The sequence below is a fragment of the Zootermopsis nevadensis genome, unplaced genomic scaffold (assembly GCF_977971745.1).
Source record: "Zootermopsis nevadensis isolate Lab colony 2312 unplaced genomic scaffold, Znev_1.0 Znev_ptg000027l, whole genome shotgun sequence".
Lineage (NCBI taxonomy): Eukaryota > Metazoa > Arthropoda > Insecta > Blattodea > Termopsidae > Zootermopsis > Zootermopsis nevadensis.
In genome coordinates this window covers 3,451,326-3,477,822 of record NW_028259159.1, presented here as the reverse complement: position 1 = coordinate 3,477,822, position 26,497 = coordinate 3,451,326, and the positions used below count along the sequence as shown (strand labels likewise).

General features: G+C 37.8%; 1 protein-coding gene across 1 annotated transcript in view; it reads left to right on the top strand.

The window, feature by feature from the left end:
- The window catches only part of LOC110829861 (uncharacterized), a 297,508-nt gene extending 271,451 nt beyond the window's left edge, over positions 1-26,057 (top strand). Inside the window, exon 8 of the mRNA XM_087356519.1 lies at positions 20,642-26,057. Within this exon, the coding sequence (XP_087212645.1) occupies positions 20,642-21,558 (917 nt within the window). The 3' untranslated portion in view covers positions 21,559-26,057. The remainder of the gene's footprint in view (positions 1-20,641) is intronic.
- The last annotated feature ends 440 nt before the right edge of the window (positions 26,058-26,497 follow it).

Here is a 26,497-nt window from a genome sequence, read left to right as displayed (position 1 = left end):
AAATTAAAACAGATTCGATACACATAAATCCTCTTTTTTCCTGAATCTAGATGTCATAATAAAACCACAAAATTGTTTTCAATGAAGTTTATTGTTTCATTAGTCTCACCATAAATATTCATGATACTTGTGTGTGTGTGTGTGATTAGCTGGATGGGGATTTTCACGTTCCTGTAACAGTTCAATATTATGATGACAAGGGAATTTGTCATGTCTCCAACAAGAACTGAAACATATTTTCGGCATACAACAACATCTTTCACTGCAAAAAACTGCGAAATGTAGCTGTAAGTTGTCCATAGTTTACGTACTTGTTTCAGTCTTGCAGGTGGTGTTGATATGGTATGCTGGTTTACAGACGTTTCGGGTAACTCAGTTATTTTTATTATTGATTTTTAGCTCAGGATTTACGTATCTAGTGCGCTTTAACAATTAATATATAAGTTAAATTTGGAGTAAGGATTTGTGTTCTCGTCGTCTGAAATTGGTTTTCCAGTGTACGTTGTACAGATATTCCAAAAAAAGAAAGTCAGTCTCGGTAGAAAGAGAGAGATAATTTTGTGACGTATATTTCCCGGTTGGATTTATCATGGTTTCCATTTTACTTCCGTGAACTTTATATAACATATTCGTGCGCTGCATTAAAGTAATTTTACGTCAATCAAAGGGATTTGTTTTAAAAAAAAAAAGTCAGAGACATTTTTTACAATGTCTTTTTGTCTTTGTCTCCGGATTGACATGAGGAAATTACATCTTCAGCTACGAGAATGTTTTGACAGTATATTCTTACATTCTATCCTTTACAAGGAAATGTAGGTTTCTGTTATTATCTTGTCTCTGTCGGTGTGTTCCTTAATAACAGTTGCTGTAATTGACTGAGTGTCATGAAATTCGTATTTTTCAGTGATGGTAAAAACGCTGTCTTAGCTGAAGCTGCGCTACATCTTAATGCATTAAGAAATATTCAGGTTTTATGTTACCGTCCTCACAAATATTTTTATTCTATATAACTTAATGGCATATATAGCCAGTTGGAATAAAATTGGTTAATATTGCCTTTTAATCAGCTATATGCTTTGACCTAATTCTTCATCTTTATGGTTCTTAGCCATCTTAAATCAGTAAATTAGCTATTTTTGATTACGTTCTTTTTACGTGTATTTTAATGTAGTCAAAAATTACAAGTATCTATATACATATTTTAAAAAGCAAAGTATACATATGCAGAAAGAAAGGTGGGCTATTATTATTATTATTATTATTATATATTTTTATTGTATTCAATCTGTTTTTCTTGTGCTGTATCTGTAATTCCATTTGACTGTTGATACAGCACGCTAATAATATACTAATTCAATTCAATTGTTACTCAAAACTAATGGAGAATGTGATTCGTTTATTAAGATGTAGGTCTGTGTGTTTATATTTCATGCAGCAACATTAATGATGTTTTCTTAGCATTATTTTTATATATGTTGTATAGTATAAAATATCCCGAATAAAATTAACTAACCTTCAATGTCGTGTTACGTGTAAACCATGTTAAAATGTAGTACAGACGAAGTTGTTGGCCTCTGTAGGATTTGAGGTTTTGACGACGATGTAAAGAGATGACTTTCTTCTGGGTTTCGTACCGTTTTGTACTTTTGGCTGTATCATAAATCTTCGGGTGAAAATACTGTCTCCATCTTTAGTCCTGAAGGTGGAACAAACATACTCAAACTTTAGCCCTGAAGATGAAGGCAGTTTGTTCCTCCGAAACGTTGGCTTACGGCCAAAATACTGCATGGCGCAAGAGCCAAGAAGACCAAATCTTCGCTCTTGATATCTGTATCGTGAATGCGGAAGGACTACACATAATTTTCAGATTTTTATAGTCTTAGAAGGACGACGTTAAATCCATCTACCTCCCCCTCCCCCTTCGGTGATCTTCAGTTAGCGCCACGAAGCATACAAGCACTTGCCAAAATTGTTGACAGTCTGTAAGGTTGGGAATCCGTGTCTCTGGTCCCCAGGTGTGAATCTGAAATGGAGCAGGCTTTTGTAGACAAGGACATCTGCTCTTGGGAACGGAAAGGGAGGGTATTAGAAAACTTGAAAATGAAGAAAACAAATGTGCCTAATAATCTGGATTGGGAGTAATGAAAATCCTTTCCCTATTACTTAATTTGGACGACGTTCTGGGGCTATAAATATAATTAATTCTCCTCTTACCACCAACACGGTTTGTTCCATATCGGCATTCCCCCTCCGAAATCAGGAGGAGAGTGGAGAGTAGTAGCGTCCTACACCGTACTGTGAGTATCATAAAAGTTTAAAGCCCTTTTGTCCTACAGAACGCATCCATTCCGTCATTTGTTTTTGTCGGATTTGGAGGCTTAGCCATAAAAGCTTTGGCAAAATGAATCTTATATATGTAGGCTTTCCTGCGGCAGTTCCCTATAATGCGTTCCGAAACTTATGTTTGTCCGCGATCTTTTTGTTGTTCATTAATGACAGAGGCTTTGCAACAGACGTGTGCTTCATCCAGGGATTCTACAAATATATATCGACTCACTTTAATGCTGAATAGGGCCTTTCCGGAGTGTATAATCCTTTAAAGCATAAGCCAATTCTTTTAAAAGCCTTGTTGTAAATATATCTAAGTGGATGTATCATAGAATGAGGAAGTGAAAGTAGAAGGAATGAAATTAAGCAAAGAAGAGCTTCGTGATCAAATGAGGGAGGATGTGATGCGCGGAGAATGTAGCACACATGTGGGAGCTGAGAAATTAACAAAAGTTTTGATCATAAAATCTGTGAAATCTAGCGGGGTATGAAGTATTACATTAGACTTTAAAAATTCACTTGTCTGTTGTCTTAGAGTATGATTCAAACTGTCTATTTAGTATTCACCATCGGTCTCCGTTAACTAATCAAAAGCACGTGTATTTCTGAATTTTTAGAATCCACAGTGTTAAAAAATGACTGAGCGGTAATGTTCTAGACTTATAATGGAGAATTATAAAGTTCGAATCTCCTCTCCAGGTGATCAACCATCTTCCGACTTGTGGTTTTTCTCAGTTTCTCCAGGCGATCGTTGAAGTAATAAGGCATTTTCAACAGGCCAAGCCCGTACTTACTCAACGTTCATCATCATTATCCCTTCCCGCCTCATACGGGGCTAGAATAGTTCTGCAGTAGAGAAATTGTCATTCAGTAAAGACAGTATCGATCATGAAATATAAAATGTTTGTTAAATTTTGAAGTCATTTATTGCTAATTTTATGAATAACTGTAGGGAAATTGTAAGGAACGGAAGGTCCAATTTGCCAGGACAATGTTTGTCAAGGGCTGTGATTAGTGTCTGAAATATTCACAAATTTACTCGCCTTTTTACTTACAAGACGAAATTTATGGACGACTTCACCTTCCAGAGCAATTATTACGTTCGTAGTTGTAATTTGCTCTTTAAAACCCAGTAGTAACTAATCAGTTGCATTACCAGTCAGTAACTGTGTATTTTTCTCACCGAGTATTTTTATGGATTTCGTATGGTCCTTAGAGCAAGCAGCGATTACTACCTTAAACGGCAATGACAAATTCATCTTTGTTATAGAGGCACGTCATGTTTTCTTTTAGGTAAGGACAAAATCCTTAATTACTATGTACATGATCTACGTGCTTAAGCGGGCCAAATGTTGAAATCTGTATTTAAAACATAAACGGTTAATTTCTTAGAAACTAGTTCCTGGAGAGTTAATTACCGGATGGGATCGTGTGAACGGTGTTTATAAATGTCTGACGATCGCACTGCCGGGGAAACATGTAAGTTATTGCACTGCGATTCACAAAGGGGAAGTGGTAGTGACCTGCGTTAAGGGACAATTTAATCTTGTCCTCAAATTACTGTGGACAACCACAAAAACAGGAGTCAGGATATCCTTTCTCTCAGGAGGATGCAAATAAGTTGCCAGTAATATATTGCACTGACCGGCAGGAATTAAAATCAGTGTCCTAAATGATGCTCAGTTAATCAGATATGGTATACACAGATATATTCACGTGGTAAGGAATAAGAGCCCTATGAAATAACGTCTTAGAAGTGATTAAATTATCGTTTTTCGGAATTTAAGTTTGGAAATAATTTGAAATCATCAAATTAGTTTACAGGAATTTTAGCTGGTCATGTAAGGTCCAAAGTGATGGGCAAATGTTTATTGAGTTGCTTTTATGGGCACTTTCATTTAATATGTTTTCTATATTGAAATAAATAACATATTTTATAAACACCCTATGGGGATCTGTTCCACTTATTACAGAAACAGTGGTTAGGTTTGCCAAAACCCATTGCAATGGAAAGCCGGGATTTTGGCAACTTAACTGAATTTGCTTTCGTCTATATTTGGTATCTTTTGCCACCGCCTTCTTTTATCGCCGTTCTCATTTTTGATTTCGCGCCTGTAGCCAGCACAACATAAAGTCTTTCTATAAAAGCGCCCTCGTTTTAACACCCCTTTAATCAACATAAATTACAATCTTTGAAGTCCAATAAGAAAATTAAAACTAAGAACTTGGAGACAGGAGTAAGTCTGTAAATTAAATGTCTCTCAGCACCACGAGTCATTCTGATGGAAATCTATAGCAAGTAAAACGTACGAAATGAGTTTAGAACTCAATACGGGAAGAATTAATTGTAGTTAGAGCTGTCCTAATATAAAAGCATTCAGACAGCCAATTTCTTGTTCCGTCAATCCTCTTCGCTTCCTGTCATAAACAGTTCTTTCAAGATTTCTTGGCCTCTGCATTGGACCGAACAGACAAGTAGTTTACTTACTGAATATTTGCAGCTCTTTCAAACACACATTGCTACAAATCAACATTCATTCCACTCTCTACGGTAATTAAAACTTTTTACTTCTACAAGGACCCGAAAGGCAGAGCAATGGACCTGTCGTAAGACAGAACACTTAATAATAATAATAATAATAATAATAATAATAATAATAATAATAATAATAAGGACCCGAAAGTTAATTCTAAGTGACATCTTCCTGTATCATAGTCGGTGGTTCTCTTATCTCCTATTGATAAGTGATTGTATTCCTCACCGCACTGTGTGTTCACCCAATCAGATTGACAGCCTCTGTTTGTACCACAATAAATCCTAGCCATTCATGTACGTTTATTGTATTTGATGGAGAGTAGTGCTGGATAGAACAGTGATGGGTTACGGCACATAACTTCTCTTGTCTATAATATAAATTGAAACCCTGTAGACTCACCTCTTGGATGTCCACCTCAGTTTGTTTTTACCGCCTAAGATATTTGTAAGAGATGAAATGGAAATTCCTTATGGCAGTGGATCCCTGAGGCCGGGCTGTAGCCATGCTGATGTTGAATCACTTGAAAGTTGAGAGAAAGGTAACTAAATTCTCAAAGCTGGGTCCTTCCCGGAAATATGTTCCTCATCGCTCCCATGCGTGTTATATGTTCTACAAAACAAGTCCATTTTGACTCAGTCACCCTGATAACTTTGTTGAAGATTGCAGATTATGACGACTTGCTATGTCGGCCCAAAATATTCTAATACTAAGGTTCAAATTTGTGGAGGCATACTTCCACAATTTGCCCCTTTCTGTACGTATTCACTAATTCTGTATCAGTATAATTCTTCTTTGTAGAATTTGAGGTTTCGATGGCCGTATTTGTACTTGTAATGGTCCCATGGGTTGCAGCGTCGAGTAGTAACTGAAGATAGAGTCAGCATGGTCCTCCGAAGCGTTATTACACAGCCAAAAGACTACACGGAGCAATAACCCACAAGACTACCATCTCAATTCTACTGTTTTAGTTTTGTCTAAATTCGCAGTGTAGTTTTGTAAATGAAGAGGTACATTTCATTTTGTATTCTTTCACGACCTGTATAAACATGTTTCTTTTTGTCTTGTGTGTATGTGTATAAAAAAGCGAAAGTTTTGCCTTCATTTTATTCGTTCATTACGAGAAGAATGTAATTTCAGAATGACCTATATTCACATTCCCAGGTTTGTGTGTGTTTTATATTTCACGTTCACAACTCTGCTTTGTGTGCTGATGGACCAACGCGTGTCTTACTTTTTTCGTCAGTAAAAATAACCATAGACCTAGATAAAACATGTCGTCAGCGAGTGCCGCGTTTTAAAAATACGCTCTCACTCTTGTCCTTTCTTCAAAAGCGCTTAAAAGCCAAAATTCAATACGAGTTTTAGTTAATGTCGTTACATGAAGGCCCGTTAAACAACTTCAGCGTTGCTGCCTGTCTCGGTCAAGTATCATTTTTAAACACCGAACCACCTGGTGTAATGGAAACTCTGAAGCTGGCGGTTCGATTCTCGGCTGAGTTCCAGGACATTTATTTCCTGTTCTCTATTATATTTCTTGATGACTGTCAGAGCAGTGTCTGGAAATTGTCTACGAACTTGTCTCCTCCTGGATCTATACGCATCATTTGTCAATGATCTTCAAACCGTACTTTAAACTGTATAACTTGCGTAGTTGAACAGCGACTGCCCTCAATTGGGACTTTCGTGGCTTTACGCATTCCTCCCATTAGGCACAATATCACAAAACAGGTCACGACCACCTCCCTGTCCACGACAACAATTATTAATCTGTGCAGTTGGAAAAGCGCAGTTGAATAAACTATAAAACATACAATTCAATACGTTGAATTAATTCATTGTAGAATAAATAATCTCAGACGAAGTACAAATAAGTTTTAAGAGTAAGAATTAATGATGTTCTAGTCACGCAGTTTTTTCCGTTTTCCCGTTACACCTGTCTCTTAAATCCGAATAGTAGCTACTATAATACGTCGTGGCCTAATCGAAACTTTTCTTTAGTATGGATATAAAAATACGACCACAGCTGAACGAGTGCTGTAATATAAGAGAGACAAATGTGTAGGGTGTCTGACTCTTCACATCACTTTCAAGAGTTCAAAATTTCGTTGATTACTTTTGTTGTGAAACGTCCTATAGGAAGAGTAATTACTGCAATCGAGTTTGCATAAGCATTGCTTTGGCCAAATGGACTCAGCGTTACAGCTTAGAAGCTTTTCATAAGGAATAACAATTCCTAGATTTCAAATGTTCCGCTCGAGAGAGAAAAAGTTAGGCAGCAGCTGAAACCATTCTGTTGGAGGAAACTGAAAGTAATTGCGCATTTAAAACAGAAGAGAAGTGATTGCAAAGGTTTTGAAACTGCTATTCCTTGTCGTTCGTAGTCTAAAAACAAAGCACAGACGTCATTTTCACAATTTTATACTCGGATTGCTGAAGCATTACCTTTATTATATGTTCCACAAGGCTTGTAACCTTTGACATCGTAGCGCTATTAAAGGATTCTCGGCCTTATGTTTTGCATTACAGATCATAAAACCAATGCCTTCTGTTTGGCTAACATTAATTGACAATAATTGTTATAACCCACATTTCTTTTTCACTGTGTGTAGTTCTTGACAGTTACTATTGTCACAGTGAAAGTTTATCAGTCTCCCTAAACCTAAAGATATAAATCTACAGACGTTTGGCCCCGTTCCTACGTTAATGTTATTTTTTTAAAGAAAGGGCAGTTGCCCGTAGGTTCCAATAGTTTATTTTATGTCACCCTGTTTAGAAATATGGATCTTTTCTGAGTTTATTAGCTGTATGGCAAAAAGCAGCGTGGGAGAATATTTTGACGTCTCTTGGCAGTTACAGCAATTTGTGGCTTTTTAACAATTGATGTAGTAAACTACCATGGAGATGCTGACATAAGGAGGTTTCTTTTGAGAACAACTGAGCGTGTTACTTCAAGGATGCATTCCAAGTTTGTAAACGAACGAAAACAGCAGAGATAAAAGGAAACTGACAGAAGGACATTTGAGAAACGCCACTGTGGCATTTCCTCCTGGCGAGGGTGTTCTGTTTTGTGAGATGGAAGTGCAAGAGGCTGAAACTCATTTCTGAAAGTTATGATTGCCTCGCGCCAAAACTCATTCCACTTCTTTGTCTGCGTCTGTTGAGCTTCCAGTAATTGGAAAAGCTACCCAGAGTCGGAAAACACCCCTCTCCACACGCATTAGTCAAAGAACCAACGAGAACTTACAAAGGCAGAAACTGATATGCCTTCGAGGTCAGATGTTAACATAACAACGCATTATACATCAACAGTGACAGCAGGAATGTTCTGCTCGTGGTTTGTTTACAATTTTTGGTGTCGACCTTCAGAATATTGTATGGATCCATGAAAGTTTCGAATCCAATGGTTCATTGTTGTGTTCGCAAGACCCAGGCACCGGCCCCCATTTCGAACCACCTGTATCCTCCCAGCATATTTCCTTGAAATTCATTTCAGAAATATTCTGTCATCTAGAATCAGTTCTTGCCGATGGTATCGTCTTTCAGGTTTTCGAGAGCAAATTTTTGAACACATTTCTCATCTTCTCCATTCGTAGAAAATATCAAATAAAAAACATTTTAATAATATACACCTGTGTAGTGTATGATAGAGGTTTAAATTTATTTCTTATGGGAACATCGAAATGTTCTATCCTTAACACTTTTCATACTACGAAGTGAATAACTCGCTCAGGAAAACCAGCCACATATGTCGGAACTCAAGTGCAACGTTTGAGGTCCTGTTCAGAATTGATTTTGCTCTAGTAAATCTCCCTTTTCGCGCAAACTGAAATGGAATTATGTCCAAAATGATGGCGGGTACAATTGTACCAGTGTCTGTGGCCCCTTCTGACTCGAACTGCGGTTTCGTTATCCATTTAGCAGTCGGTTGTCGTTAAAGGAACCAAGTCAGCCCGATCGTATTAACACTACGAAAGACTTACCACCACAATGGTCTGACTAATAGATTATGGACCCCTCGCCCACAGATATGTTTTGTGCGTTCCGCTTACAATTTTTATGATGTTACGTCACTCTGCGTGATAAAGAATCATTACCTCATAACAGGAACCGATTTTCATTAATGTATTCTGAACTTGGTAGTAACTAAAGCAGTGAACAAATGTTCAGTTAAACAATGAATGTGAAGTTAAAAACTAGGGATCGTCTTACTGATGAACACGTAGAAGGATGCTTGCTTATTGAAACAGAAGAAATCAAGCCTGCTTTTAAGATATTACTCACGGAATTGCAGTGCCAGATATGTTACTGGTAGCTTATCTTGTAACTGTATGTAACATAAGCTGTCTATATATTCTGTGCATTTGAAACAACCTAACCCGAATACCCCGAAGATCTATGTACTCTTACTGCATGGTACCGGTCTGTGGATTCAAATGCGACGACAGAGAACATGCTACACACGTGAGTTTGCAGACGGATTGACATAGAGGGCAAAGTTTGTTTTCAGGCGCTACTTAAAGTGACCTAAATGGTCTGTCGGAGCCGAAATTAGCTGTTACAATTCAGATTGCATTATGAATCAGAAATTGCATTTCTACTGCATACAATGCCGATCAACAAACCACAAAACAACAAACCAAAAAATCCATCATTATAATCGGGTTTGTAGACTTTAAATTACTGGAAAATGTAGTTTATGCAGTCTCTATATTATGGCGGATGGTATCTGAGTTATTTAAAGAAATTTATGTCAGCCAGCCACCATTTTTCAAGGAGTCCAGCGTTTCTCATTTTCCATGCTCTCTTTGAAACGTCACGACCGACTATATCCGTCATAAGTTTAAGTAAGTTTATAGAACAGCGGCAGGAATGCAGGGTTTTGACGGGTTCTTTCTGTACGTCTGCATGAATGCTGCCTTAGTTAATTAAAAAATTCCTGCTCGTTTCCATTTCGTCGTGAACATTTCGCATTTTGTTCCGTCGTGAACACTGGTGTGAAACACATTGTAGGTAAGAGTAATAGGATCAACACAAATTATCCGTGCTTACCGTAGCGACTACAGGGTGTAATGAAAACTGGCCTTAAACATGTCGAAAATGAAAATGTCTCACATTCTTCATTACATCAGCACTGCTCTTCTTTAATTTATGCAAAACCGTGTCAAATTCAAGTATGTTTACAGTTTCCTCTTTTTCATATGTGTGTAGGCCAAAGACAGCCTTGATTTGGTGGTAAAGTAAAGTTTGTCCCACTATACGCCATGTAGGCGTTTGGGGTGAGTGGAGGTATAGCTCCTCTCTTCCTTGACCTCGGCACTAGATGGGGGTGAGTGGTCAGCATCACGTCCCGGCCGGCTTTACCCCCGGTACTCATTGTAGAGGAGGCTGGGTGGGCCCCAGAGCCGGTCTGGACGCAGAGGCTAGAGGAAAAATCCTCTGCCCCCTTCGGGGATCGAACCCCGGCCGTCCAGCCCGTAGTTATGTTATTTAACGACGTTTAGGCCTCAATTATTTTTATTTAAAGCTCTGATGATTTTTCTGACTGAGTTGCATTTGAAAGTGTAGTTTCACAACTGCATTGAAATTTTATACTGACTTGGCTTTGTAAATTTGGCCGAGATTTTCCATAACGCTGATTTCTTGAAATAGCTTCATCGTTGTAAATGTGGATGTGAAGCTCTGCGTTCGTGATTAACGAAGAGTTTGTGAGTGTAATTGTACGTGTATTAGTTAACTGCGAATTGCCTCGTAATTCTTTCTTAGCATTTTTAATTGGTTGAATATAATATTTGGTCTCTATAAATAAAATTCGCCATCTGAATTTGCGTCGCAAGGCGCGAAAATGTCATAACACCATGTCAATGTTACTAACTATAAGTACAGAACTGTGTTTCAGAAAAGTGTTTGTTTTGCCTGACATATAATCTTGGTACTTTGTTCTTATTAAGTGCTCGAAACTTTGTTTAATGTCTTTACACGAGTTTACGAACTCCAGACATTTCAGTAGCAGCAACTTGCTAATTTTAATATTCTTCTCGTCTCTTTCCATTTGTATTAGAGTTGCAAAGAGACTAAAATGGTGGTAGAGGCGTTATATGCGCTGAGTGAAGTGTGTAATCGATATCTGTCAAACATTGCAGTATACCTCCCCACATTTATAATTTACCGCATAAATTGTGTGTGCATGGGGAGTAAGTTGAACTTTGAATTATTCATCAAACTCTGTCACCGTCTCTTCGTGTCTTTACGTACTTGTACGCAAAAAGCATCAAAGAGGCGAACGGTGAGGTTATGTTCCAAGTTGGTATTAGGGATATGAAAGTTGGACTTCTTACCACCACAGTCCTGTGGTATACTAGGACCGTCATTTAAAGGCCAACAGACTTCAAGCCTGTTAAAAATGGATGAGCATAAGTTAGAGCTCAAAGCAGCTTTTAGAAGTCCTTTTTCTCTTTAAAGGAGAACAAAGGGTTGGTAAAATCACACAAATGTAATAAATAGTTCGCTTTGGACCAAAGTCTGTAACGATAAAAGTGTTTCGCTCAGTAATTACTTCCCTGCAGAGCTTGCAGATAACCTGGAATTTTTAAAATAAGCTGTTTGCCATCTTTTTTATTCACGGATTAGGCCCTCTGATTTCTTTCCTTCCGGAAATATTTCTGAAACCATGAATATTGTCATGCATTTAGAAGAACTTCTCAGACGGAGAACCGAACAATTGTAAGGCCTCTATCTTCACACAACACAACACAACACAGATAACGCAGACATACATAATGGAACTACGTAGTTATTATGCAAAATTAATTGCATGTAGCAACGGAAATGCCTGTATATGACACTACATATGTTTAAGCTCGTGAAAACCCACCATCAAATGCTTAAGGCGTTACTCACGGGAGAGACAGGAATAAGGGCTCACAGACATACCACAAGTATGTCGTTCTTTACAAATAAGTAAAGTAGACTAGTAATTATGTCAGAGTTGTAGAAACGTTGCCACGACTTAGAATTTCTCTTGTTCCTCGTACGTAATCAAATGCTTTTAACTTAACGTGCTCACCACTTATTCTCATATGCACTAAATCTGCTTTAAAAACTTAACAGTCCTACAAGAGCAATTGATATATCTGTAATTCAAGAAATTTTGACAAAAAAGATTTTTTTATAAGGAAAGCCTACAAGCTTTGGCACTTAGGTTATTTTATGTATGGTGCAGGGGCCAAATTCCACAACTCTCCTTCCGGCCTCTCTGAATGTAGGTAGACATATATATTCATCCTTCATTTGGCACAAATGTACCGACAGGAAATATAAGCATGGGGTTACACCACGTGGTTTCGTGGACTGAGATCCAGCTTAATAACAAACCAAAACAAACACCATTCGTGTGGTTAACGGTTAGAACAATGTTTGCAGATCCTGAGATCAAACGTAGTAAATTAGTTGTTGAACATTCCTGTTTATGGATTTTTCCATTGCCTACACCAAATGTTTCATTTCGATAGTTAGGTCTTCTTATGTAGTAGGGACTGCGGTGTCAACGAAGGGAAGGAACAGGCTACAAAATATTAATTATTCTTGAAACTTTAAGAAATCCATCTATGACATCATGTCCTTCACAGGATATTCTTAAGCAATGATTTGTATGCCGTTCATGAAATAAGCTAACTATATGTCCGCCTGTTCAAATGAAGGCAGAACCCCCCCCCCCCCTCCCAAAGAAAATAACGTTAATGGAAAACTGAGCACGCTGTAATTAAGTTCTTGTTTTAACAATAGTAAGAGGTGGTGATAACGTATGTGCTACCGACTATCGCATTAAATAGTTCTGCATTTTAATCACGGAGTGTGTTTCTGGGTTTCGTGAGATTTATAGAACACAAGGCAGTTATTTTCCCAACAGCATTAACCAGTTGATCTCTGTAATGAAGGCGCGTTGCTTTCTTTGAGGAAGAAACTGGACTTTCAAATGTTACTTAGATAAACTTTGTGCTTCGAAGAGTTAAAGTGTCTTCGTCTCGAAAATCTGACGAATGGCACAAGCATTCTATGTCCACAATAGAGTAATGAATAATTCTGCTTATCAACCCCCAGCCCTCTAGACAAATGTCCACGAGGTTGCATGATTAAGGCAGGACAACTGCGGTAGATATCTGCCAACACGTGGACTGGAACCTCCTGCTTTTATTACATTGTACCGATTTACATGCTAATGCTTTCAGTGTCATATAATTGCCCATGGCATATCCCGATTGCTTTCATTTCGATATTATTACTAATTCCGTCACGAATAATCCCTTGTATTTCGCCATTAAATTGCAAGTGCAGTTCACACCGGACGTGTTACGAATGAAGAAGTGGAGGTTTGAAGTGGATGCCTACATTCGGTACCCTATTGACAGATAAATATCATTCGATTTCATTAGTACTAACGAAATACTTCCATGAAGTACAGTTAGATAGTCAAGTAATTTCCGCTTTTTATGGAATCCGAAGATTAATTTTTGTGTTTATGAGAGCCACTGGCATTATCCCATCAATAAGGGGCACATTTTAGCAAATCAAAAATTACACCCCCGAATTAAAAGGCTAAAAGCAAATTAATCTTGATCACATCAGCGATTATAACACTTCTTGTACATAAAAATTCATGCAGTCACTTTTATTTTTTCTTTCTAAAACCAGTAAGTTACCAGATGAAACCTGCGTCCCGTACATGGGAAGTAAAATGTTATACCAGGTCAAACAAAATCACTAACAACTGGTGAGTTGTATTCTACTTGGAACACGTCAGCGTCGTGTTAACAAGGGCCTTCACACCCACGCCACTTACATTATTATTTTGAGTGTCTGTGGGGAAATTTAGAACAAGCGCAGAAGGTAATATTAACGAAACGTATCAACGACTATCTCACCGGCCAATCATCATTCCTAATTGTTTATCGATATCTAATTATGCCATAATTTAGAGTAGAGTTCTAATTACCGTTTCTAATACCGAATCTCACACAAACCGATCGGGCTTTGTAATATGCCGGGCACAACACTGAACGTTTTGAGAGCCATGCCTTCGATGCGACAATTTCGTCACACATTTACTTAAATTTCAAAATAATCAGGCTTTATAAAACTCTTTGGACAATAAGTCAATCAGATGACTCTGTTTTCTATATATTCTCCCTCGTATTCCATTCTCTTGTTTCTGACTCTGTCTGGTAAATCAGAACCTGGTATGTCTGTCTCTTCGTTCCCTGCGCTCCCATATATTGCATTATGCAATAAAAACAGCCAGCCTCCTCCGCTGCCCATTACGGGGCACAGCTCTTACAAAGAACATGCTATTTCAACATATATCATATTATTATTCTCTTGTAACAAGTCCCACTGGACACTCATTTGTTTCTTCCGCTCTTTCGGGCAGCGATATTAAATTCGAGCTTGCCAACATGCTCCGTGCTCTGGCGATGTTCATTTATCGTTGCGCATAAAAGAAATGAGATTTGTAGACCGAATTTATCTCCAATCCTGAGTTTTGTATGACGTCATTTTGTTTCTAGCAATTCTAATTTTATTCTGGTAAGTAAATACCCACGTAACGACGGTGAAAAATGTTTCGATATTTTAAAACTTGTTAGCTACAAATTGATTGGAATCATCATAATTTTCTTTTTTACGTCATTATTTCCTACCATCCCGAAAGTCGCATTGAAATATTTCTTCTGTCGCCTGGACTCAGTGTAATTTTAGTTGTGTTTTTTATTATTACAGTAATTATTGTTATAATTACAGTCATCAATAGTTCTCTGGTGTTATTTAAACCAAAACGCTGTAGAGATATGTAGCTTCTATTAAGTTTATAAATAAACCAAAATGTAAAATATTTCTTGAAACTTTCAGATATCATCCTATAATTAAGTGCGAATCTTCTTGGCTTGTAATGGCAGTTAACATATAAATCATTACTTTATTAGCATTTCCAGTAGTGTGGTGATTATCTTGTGAATGTTCTATTAATTTTGTTCACATAAATGAGTGCAAACTGCATAAATTACACAAAATAACACAGTTCAATTTAATATGCTTGTAGCTGTTACGTAACTTGAAACACGTCATTTGTATATCAATCTTTTTAAAGTGTAATGTACACTTGACATTATCATTATAAAATTATAAATAACACAGGTTCTGCGTCTGATGCATAATTCGTTCAAAATATCACTTCAGTTCTCATTTGAGAACTGCCGGCAACACTCAGCACATCGCTAGAACTCTACGTTCGCAATAATTGCACTGCACTAGTCCACCAGCTCCGCCCCTGGACCAGTTAGCAACACGTGAGGGAGGGTGTAACCGATGTCGAGCTTGGCCTGAGAACTGACCGCTCTGTGCTTCAAAAGATACCAAAAGTACGCGGTCAGCCATCTTCCCTTTGTCTTGTATTCCATTAAGTCGAAGTTGGCCAAATGTATTGGCGGTTGAAATTCTTTGGCAAAAAATTTGTACACCCCACGCAGAGCTTTCCGATGACAATTGCTCTGAACGTAGACTGCAAGTCAATCGTGCGTCTCCGTACTTCCTGTCTGATGACGACATATTGAACGGACTTCGCTCCGAATCCGTTCAGGTATACTTTGTCCACGTAGTACTGTACGGACCGGTACAGTTCGGCATTGAATTTTATCTCGTCCAAGGTTAGCAGATACTGTAATAGCTTCTGCAGCAGTAACCCTCTGGTCGGATACTTCATTACGTCAAATTTGATAATATATTTTTGAATCTCTGTAGATGAAATAAAACGTCTCAAAATTTGCAAAGACTTTAATTCCACTTCTGTTCTAGCACGCGGCAAAGCGTCCAGGAGAACAGTGTGGTCGATCGAGGGTCTGTATGTGTCCATTTGCTGGACCAAGAATTCCAAAAACTGTTTCACGAGAACGTATAAAGCGTTGTCCATTTTCACCACTTCTGAATGAAGTGCCTTCTCGAGAATTGCGCGAAGCAGCAACGCGTTTGTCTTGTATTTTTCGGGTTGAAAGTCTGGTCCCAAAACGCTTATAAGGTCAGAACGCGTAATAAAATCTCGGATAGGCTATTAATTATATCGACATATAAATATTCGCGGTGTGTTAAACGTTTTGTCAAAGTAAGCTATTTTGTTGACTTATACAATTTGGTTTCAGGTTCATTTAATTCAAAATCATGCGTCAACTTTATTGTTGCGACATCCTTCCCTCGTTAAGAAATTTATTTAAAATTTTTAGAATAACATTTCTGATATAAAATATACACATGGAGTAACTCGTAAGATGTCACGGGTACGGAAAATAAATTCGTGGCTGTGGTCTATTTTTCTTCTGTATACAGCGACAGTTTTATCCAACATTTTATGAACATTTAATTATATCTCAACCTCAATATGTGTGCTACTATTTCAGTCACACCCTGGTCATGCTCCAACCAAAGGCACTGACCATTTATTTGCATTTCGTTCCAAAAGCCGTCTCTGTGATGAAGTTAGTAACATTGATTTTATTGCTTTGGTATGTATAAAGACTTGGATAATTCTTATAAACGAAACAAATTTTATTTATCTGTTCTGATAGGATATATTAATCGTACAGTTGCAACGGCGTACTTTGTGGAAGAGTCATTTTAGTGATCCAAAACCCTGCATCATATTTCATGTTCTAGTGGTTGCCTATCTCGATTGCAATTTTGACGATCTTCATCAAACACTTATCTGGATATTGCAGTTTTCTGGTCAGTCGTAATTTATCACTACTTTATAATCAATCATCGTTTTTAACTTTGTAACAAACGACAGTGACACTCAGCAAGCGGGTTATGAAGTTGTTCTTCAGCATCAAAATGTTTGGTCTATTGCTTTTGTAACAGCTAACATCTGGTTCTGTTTGAAACTCGCGTTGAAAGCGGTAAATGTATTCTGAGACTGAACGAGTTGGTGACATGGTAATTCAGGTCACCCGCCATAACGACTAGATAGCTAGATCGATTCGACTACATTTTAAAGGTGCTCAGTTCACATCGCTCTTACGGGGGGCACGCTGTAGATCTGTGGATTTTCAAAATCCCAGTGCAATATTTTATAATATTTTTTTATGAAATCACCTCAAGTAGGTTCTTTGACCCTCTTATCTCATTCAGTGCTGTAGATGGCAGCATATAGTTAAATTATCTGCTAACAAACTAGACATTTCCCTTAAGGTGCACCTAGAATGCAAGTTGTACTCTTACATTACAAGTGTCACGTACTCTTTACACGTGATGAATAATACAAACGCGTATTTCGCGTCCGAGTTTTATGAACGGTCTTTAATTTTAGGTTAGGTTCCAGTACCTTGTCATCTTCATCGCTGTCGTCCCCGTCGAAAGCCGTCCGGCCTGTTACTCCCAGGAGGAGGGCGCAGACCGCAACGTTGCTCCAAACATTTCCTCGACGTAATATAGTAGTCATGACAACCAGCAGTGATGCCTACTTGTGGCAGTCTTCTGTTTGTGTTCGAACTCATTCTAATAACTACCTTTCTCCCTCCGCTCGTTTCTCTCACACAAAAGTTTAAAGTTACACACCATTTCATAGGAATGCACTATATAGGCTATAATTAATATGACTAAATTTTACAGTTTGTTGTTCACATCCAAAACGGAACCACTTACACTTTCATAATGCCTTACTGGTCTCTAAATTGAATTGATAATTCGATAAGTGCCCTTCTCAACCAGTAATAGTAATAAGAGTATATTTCCACTTTTATGATTCGTTCCTAACGGTGTCTCAGCCGTCCTTGAAATGTTTCATGTTTTTGTATGATGTTAATTATTAACATAGTTTTACGTACTGCTCCGTACGTCTCGGGTGGTTTCAGAATCCGTTTCGTGCATTAAAAATTCGTCATTCACGATACTTCTGCGAGATATGGACTCGGAACGCTTTCACAGTGTGCGATGCCCGTCCAAGCGTCTTGTCAATGCTTACTTATGTAATGTTTTGGTGAATTAAAATGGCTTTATCTACTTCCTAATAAATTTCCTGAAATTTTTAGTCTAGGTTGGCACCTCTACAATTGTTCGAACTATGCATTTGATAAGTAATTGACTTAATCTAGAGGTCTGGGGTTCCATTGTCTGTGCGGGGAGTTAGCTACATTGATATAAATTTTTGTGATTTCTCTGATTATGTAAGTGCAAACTCGAGCTTAGTGCTTTAAAAATTCCTAGAATCGCTTACTTCCACACGTGTGTCCACTCACAACCTCACAGCCATCCTCAAATTCGATGTTGCATTACCAATGAATATGAGATGGCGGTGTTACATAAAATAAGAAACAAATGAGTCAAATGTGTTTTTTAACTATTTTCGGAGTTGGGAAGTTTGTGCAGATTTCAGATTTTAATAACTTCGTGTACAAATAGCTAATTGTTAAATGACCATCTACATCAGATTTCCGTTTAGTCCAGAGGGCCTCTTCAAAAACTATCACGAAACGTTACTTTCAGTATGAAGCTAACCGAGTGAACGTACGTGCTGTGAAAAATTAATCTGTTACGTTCAAACTTGGTGTATCTTGAACTAGTGAGTCTAGAGTAATTTTCTTGGCACTTTCTTTTCAGATTAAAAGTAGTCGGAAATTCATTCAAGTTTCCTCAAACTCTTCTCTCTCGACTTCGGACTGTCGACTAATAGGTAATGATGAAACTAGGGAAGCTGTTTCCATTAAACTCGAAACGGAAGCTTACGGCAAACCTTGAAGCCATTCTCGCCAGCTCCTACCCGATAGTAATATCAGTATTACAGGACGTAATTTGATTAATTTTTAATCAAAGAAGTGACTGATTAGTCAACCGAACATGTCACAGTGTTTGCATAATCGTGTTAATTACCCTGCAAAATGCCGAAGGTTCGTTATAGAGAAAATAAAGTGTAGAAAGACCAACGAATAGGCTACTTCAAGTGTGTTTTACTATTTTGTATACCATTTTCAAGTTCATGTTCATTTTGTGTACTGGAATAGCTGATTTATTGTACTTATTACGTTAGAGTACTTATTATAAAAAAGACATACACGCGTGTGTGTGGTTTTATTTGGGCTTATGTTTATATGTTTTTATTTTCGTTTATAGTTCGCAAAGGGATAGACTACTTTGCACCAAACTTGACATGTTTATTCATAGAGACCAGGAAGCGTACGTAAGGGATTCAATACTTAGGAAAATGTGTCCTGAGTTTGAGTCCAGGTAAAAGCTTTTCCTCTAGCTGGAAACTAAGCACGCAGAAATAATGGCACCAAGAACCAAGCTGTTTGTTTTGAAGAAGACACTGCAGAAACAAAGGACAAAATAAAGAAGCTGTTCTTGTTTCGATTCACGGTAAATATGGTCCCTGTAGTTTTATAACTAAGCGCAATAGAAGAATGGCGATAAGGCCAAAGTTATGTTTCGGCGGGAAAAGTGTAGGGAAATGGCCACAGCCCCAAAAAGTGTCTGATGGGGCTGAGACCTCGGTGAAGTCGATCTAATTTGCTCGAACAACTACGCTCCATGCAGACTGGGAACCACACAACGAGCATCGCGAAATATAAAATTGTCTAAATTTTTATTTTTGAAACTGGCCTAACATAATTGGAACTAATTAAAAGTAACACAGCTAAAATTAATCCAAACGAATAGTACAATCTTCTGACTCAGCGCCGTGAACACCTCTGGTCGTACTTAATTCATTCAAAACCTAGTTTAACTTTAAGTTAATCTAAAAGAACCTAACCAAAACACACTCATCTTAATCCAATATAACAGATAAAGAATAATAAAAAACAAAAACAAAATAATTCCTTCTCAACACAATCCAAATTAAACTAAAGAACCAGAAGCTAAATTTTCGAATGTAGCTGTCTTGAAAATGTCTTGTTGTGTTAAACATACGTATGTATTCATCCCTTCAGAATACTCTGTCTTTTAATTAATACAAATACAGATACAAAATGTGTGGGCCTAGGAAACCTACAAATTAAGAGACGTAATACTGACTATTTTAGGAGGCGTGTATTTTGTGAAGGGATTACATCATACTACATGTACCTTTCAGAAGTGCAGGAGATATCGCCAAGCTTTCAGTAGTAACCGCTTCCCTTCAGTCGATAAACATTAATAATGGCTGTTTGAATTTTCTGTTATTTTACTGTTCTTTGTATTGCACGTAGATTAGACAAGATGGTTTATTCGTGCCTAGACTGTAAGCAACACTGTGGAGCATCGATTGGAGTAGGCCGTGCACGTGTATAGCAGGATGTAATCGCCATGATTATGAGTTTCTATTGAAAGTTTACAGCTACTTAAGTGGTCAAGAATTCCGCCACTGGACCCTATCTTGTAGCAACAATATTCAGTGCACATATTGAAGCTATTTTATGTGAGACCAATTTTAATATTATTCACCTATGTTTTCCTGTATCGTCTAAGTTTCGTATTTCCTTGGCGTTTTCCTTAGTATTATTAGTAGTACTAATGTCACAGTAACATTCCACTGTTACTCCAGTGCACGTAGACATTAACTTGTATTTATTTTCTTCCTTCATGCTTGATCTGTGTCAACCATAGTAGTTTCAAGTCATAATTTCAGAGTAATTAACTGAGGTCCAGATATTAACTTTATAAATGTGTATTTCGTAACTTCTTAAATAAGCATTTTACTTGAAAGTTTTGTTTTGAGTTGTTGGATTAATATTGTATTGCCTTTATATAATTGTCTGTTACAGGTTATGGGAACATCGCCCCGCGAACTGCTTTGGGGAAGGCAGTGACGATGGGGTACGCGGTGTTCGGAATCCCGCTGATGCTGATCTACTTGTCGAGTGTGGGTAGTCTTCTGTCCCGGTGTGTTCGAGGAGTATTCTCTCGCACCGTCTGCTGCTGTTTCTGCTCAAACTGCGGTTATTGCTGCTATGATGAGAAGAGAATGCAGGAGAAAGAACGTCGCATGAAGAAGAAACGTCAGCAAATTGAATTACAACAGCAGCAACTTCAGCTTCAAGAGCCGTTCTACGTTAGGTCTTCATCGTCAGTAACAGCTTTCACAACGTCGGCAAGCAGCACACACAATAATCTGCATTCCCCAGTCCGCGATGGGGAGGTGACGAAATTGCAGCAATCATCTTCCATCCTAGGAGAAACCGACTACGGTACTGACAACCTCGATAATGACAGGAAGAGCCTGTCAAAACAGTACCACAGTGCTGGCAGCATTCTGGCTCCTGTGCTTCTGTGTCTGTGTATTATGGTGTGCTACATATTCGGCGGAGCTGTTGTACTCACAAGACTAGAAGCATGGACATTCCTTGACGGCTCATATTTCTGTTTCATGAGCCTAAGCACAATTGGTTTCGGAGATTTAGTTCCTGGTGGAATGATCTCTTCAGCCAGTAGGAACTCTAGTGTTCGATCTGTAGGCAGCTATGCAAGCGGTAATGGAACAGTATGGTTCTGTTCGTTTTATATTCTAAGTGGGATGGCTTTAACAGCGATGTGTTTCAATATTCTTCACGACGAGATTGTTCATCGCCTTAAACATCACGTGAGGCATTCTCTGCTCCACTACAAGGATTCGTCATCTAAAGGTAGTAATAATATTTTAGAAGATGCAAATGGTGGTGATCCTTACTCGACATCGTCCTGACATCTCCAACACCAACGTCAACCGACGCAGCAGCAGGTTCAGCAGAGGAGCTGTCATAGGAACATGACTCAAGAGACCCTGGTGTCTAGCGGTACGCCCACCTCCATGTTCTCTGGTGTGTTAGATCAGAACGAAGCCACTGCCACCATCAGGAGAGGAGACATTCTCCCATCCAACATTCCCATGGAGATAGCCGCCATACCCGTTCCGCCTCCTGTGCCACCGGTGCTCGATGAGGCCAAGGCACCCGAAGGGTCTGCGGAGATCGAGGTTGCTGGCGTGTATACTGTGCAGGAAGAAGACGAGGAATCTGAAGAGAATATGGAGATGTGACTGGCAGCAGGAAGAACAAAATAGCTAAAGGGAATTGAAAATTAGACAATAAAACAGTGTGGAGGAAGGAGATAAAGAGACTGAAGAGAATTCTGAGGTGCGATTAGCTGCTCAAGAATTGTATGAGCACTGTCTTACAATGCAGTAGGAACTAAAGTATGGTGAGGAAAATTATTCTTGTTGGTAGCTAATTGTCGATTTCATGGTCCATTGGCTGACGGGGTAAAAGGAGAACGCGAAGATTGTATCTATATTTTATTTCATCTTTTTCTCCAGAGTTTTCAGATTCTAACACTTTTATGTTTTGTTATGGTAGTGTTAATGTCGGACCAGGGGTTGGTTATTTTAGTTGTTTATTTTTTACTTCATAAAAAGTGGATATAAAGATTTATTACTGCTAAAGAGAGCAGAAGAAGTGCAAACATAGACAGATTGGTAACTGTATCTGATATACAATACAGTACATTATTTATTACTGCATTAGAAAGTGGCACTGTTTAATTTGTTGATTTACCAGATATTTATTTCATATGAAATTTCGTAATTGAGGTCAGTTCTTCTGTAGAGACCATGAGTGTTTGAGCATTAATTTGCATTTTTCTGTTTATTAGGGATGTCTGGTTTGCTCCGAAAACTCCAAAGTGGGCCAAACATTGGAGCTGCCCCCGTTCTAGACGAAGCAAGACAAATTTCGATCGGTCTTAATTATGTAAATGGTCTGACTTTCTTGATGCTTTTGTGAATGTTCTCCTTTCTTGGCGTCTGCACTTCCTTATCAAGGAAACTTGTATACATCTATTTACAAAATACTCAGCAGTTCTTGAGCACTACCGTTGATAAGAGAACGGTATCCACTGAAATGTTCTCAGTCAACCTTAATGGAAATCTATGAATCAGGTCCCTAACTACTGGATTTTCTGCGACCTTTATATAGACTGTACGACATAAAAGGTGAGCTCGGTGACCCAGAAAAGTCAATAGAGGTTTATTTTCATCTTGAGGGAATATCTTCTATCATCCGTTGTTCCCGATGGTCAGGGTGTGTGTGTGTCATCCTATTCCTGGACAGTGATACCCTGTTCAGAGCGAGACGATCATTTTCAAGAAAGTTGCGTGTCTCAATCCTCGCTTAACGGAATGGAAAATTTAGGAGGATAAAAAAAGTTGTTGCATCTTTCGCTATCTGGGAACGTACGGATTTCGTAATTGTATTAATCAAGATATGTATCAGAATAGAGACGGTCTCGTGGTTTATTTTCTAAATAAGATCTAAATCGCTAAGATAAAATGGCGTCGAATGAAAGGACGATTAGTGAATAATGGATCGGAAAATATGAGAGAGGAAACGGTAGTTAAATAGTCTTGCTTTTGCCTCGACGAACTGAGTAAAGTCATATAAACATGACTTAAGCTTATCTTTTTCTGTAGTTTCTCTTCTATTGCGTTCCTGTCATCTCTCTTTCTTCTTCTTCTTCTGCCCCTGTTTTCTCTTTCTCTTGATTTTGCTCTATTCTGTCAGTATTGCTAAAGATGACCGCATATTTGGTTATGAACGTGACAATTTCCAGAAGTAAAAGTGGATTAAACTTCTAGGTACAACTGACACTGCAAGCAGGTCTAAGCTCTTGTCTCTACACTCTTAATCAATTTGAAAGTAATGAGCCGATAATCAAAAACTGTAATGTGATTGTCATTCCACTCGCTGTCCTTTTTGAAAGACTGTCTTATCCCACTGCTGTGGGACAAGAGTAACACTGTTATCAGTGGGGCTTCTTACGTCGCCCCAACACGTATATAGTTTCAGTTCAGATATTTTTGAAATGAGTTTGCTCCTGCAAAACTAGGGTACTGCAATGAAAGTTTGGAAACGAGGCACAAATCCTTGAATTTAAAACAGTTGTTTCCCTCATAGTGTACACGTGATTCCGTTACGCAAATTGTTTGATCTATCGAGGAAGAACATTTGAGCCCTACGGTGGTTCGTTACTTATAATATTGCATTTTGCAGGCAAAATACTATTGTGGCCACGTACTGGTGACCTGTTTTACGCTTTTATGTCGTTTTATACTGTAACTGAAGTCGAAAATTTTATCTTATGACGTATTTACTCATTTTATGGCTTCAATCTAAAATATGACATAGCTGAAGCCTGTCTATATAATATTTCAAAATTCTGTTCTTATCTCATAAAAATATCATCTCCATTAATAAGATTCATTGGTTAGGGACATAATCTCTATTCACAGTAATAATCATACTAAACCCATACATACAATCTGTGTGCAAAATGCAGAATTACTCACTGTTAAAACAAGTAGTACATATGATGGTACTGAGGTTTGAAGAGTTAAGTACCTGTAAATAGAAATAACATGCATACGAAAAATAGAATATACTTAAAAGGGATGAGTACTAAGGACTGCAGAAGGCTCTGGGTATTCTGAATGCCAAATAGAATTTGCAGTAAATTAGAAAGTCCAAATTAAGCATTCGTCATAGTAGTGTATAAAGACACAGTTATAACTTTTATTCACATATTTGAAATTCTGCGTCATAAAATTTTACCAATATTATGCTGAAAATTGCCCATAGTTGATATACACGACGTTTCGGGAGCTGATTCTACTCTCGTCTTCAGGTGATAGGTTGTCATTGTATGGACAGATTTTCTTTTATTTTTAACACTGCAGAAGAAGGTTGTTGAAGGTGGTCGAAGCCTGACTTTCGTCACTATTGTTAAAATATAAATTATAAAATATGTTGCTCTAATGACAGCCTGTCACCTAGTAGCATTATTAGAGTTCTGCCGAAACGTCGTGCAGGCTACATAAAATATACTTCAGATTATGCAACACAGAATGCACTATAAGGTAACTTCATCAAAGTCTGAAACAACACATAACGCACTTTACATATACATTAATCACACTTTTGTATGTCAGGTTCCAAGGATTACTCGATTTTCACTTTTCATTGACGTAACATATTACTGCACCCATCTGCGGATTTTCAGGCACTTCGTATTTTATTATAACATGTGGTATTTCTAGTTTTCACGGTGGTAGAAATGAATATTGGTCTTCTTGGCCACGACGCCACCGAATAGACTTGTAGGCGGTTAACAACATTTGGAAGAAATCTCTGGCTTACGTCTTTAGATTAGCTTAGATAGATTCACAAACGCTGTGAACCACCAACAAGACTACAGAGTGTTGCTGCCGTTTTAATGCTTTTGTTACATAAAATGTTGTATTATCTTACAACGGTCCAGCATAATTAAGGATTATTATAACTTTGCAAGTTATTAATGTGTTCCAATTAAGATATTCATTTTATAATAGCATACTTCACACTTATCTAAGTAGTTTTATTTTACAGTTTCCATCAATTTTCCTTTTTATAAAATGCCTTTCACGAAAATAAAAATTGTTTGTGTTGAGGGATAAAACAAACACGTATAGTTTGTAACATGTTACAATGCATTTTAAAAATGATTTTAGTATTCTTTTATATCAGAGAACAAATTTTATACATGGAAATTATAATAATGTCCATAATGTTTTGTGGATTTGTTCTGAGGGAGACACAGAAAGCCAAATTTCACACACAGAACATGCACAAAAGAATATCGAGCTTGCCCACATCTCCTAAGTATAGGAGCGGAATGAAGCGAATTAAAGACACTGTAAGACAGCTTAAATTCTCAAGTTTAATACAACGAGACGAGAAGTCCATAAGACATTACAACTAACGGCGGTTATGTATGATTCCGTGTTATTGACTGTACAATTAATAAGTTCAAGGGCGTTTACCAAATAATATAAACACTTATAAAAGGTATTTCGAATTTCTCGTTGTTTTTTATTTTGCTGTGTGACTTCAAAAAAAAAAACTACACAAGACTGTAAATGTACAAGAAGAAATGCATTTAATTCTATTCCTTCAAAGAAAGTGAAACTGGATTTAGCAGTGTAATGAATTTGTTCAGAGACAAAGAAAACACTAAACCATAATGTTGTAAGTGAAGTTGTGAAGTCACTTGTGTTACCATGTTGAATGTAGCAGATATGTGTTGATGTGTTATTTGCGTGTAAAAAACTAAACATATTTGTCCTTAGGTAATTCCTGTGTTCTGTACATAATATACTTAATTGGTATGTGATTACCACTTGTGCCTACGTCAAGCATACACACCCCTCCCTCCCCGCTCCTTTGTCGTACGTAATAAGTATGGCGAACACGATCGAGCTGGATTACAACACAACGTGAAATTCACGTTTCTTCTCGTGGCTTCAGGCATCAATAAACAACTGAGAGCTCATCGAAATATTAAATAATCCAGTCTTTACTCCGAAGAAAACAACTTTTCTTCACTACAAAGATCAAATAGTTTATTCTTTGTAGGGAAATAATCTGTGTTCACACGTAGGCCTAGTAGCGGTGTGTCTAACGTGGTGTTCCGTGCCTTCGTAGTTCTAAAATATCCTTAATAACCAGTTACTAGACAAGCCATTTCTAACGAAACATTTCGTGTGAAAAGTGAAACTGTTTAAAGTACGTAAATTGCAATGTGGAGAAGGTTTCTATTATCATAGTTTCTGAAGC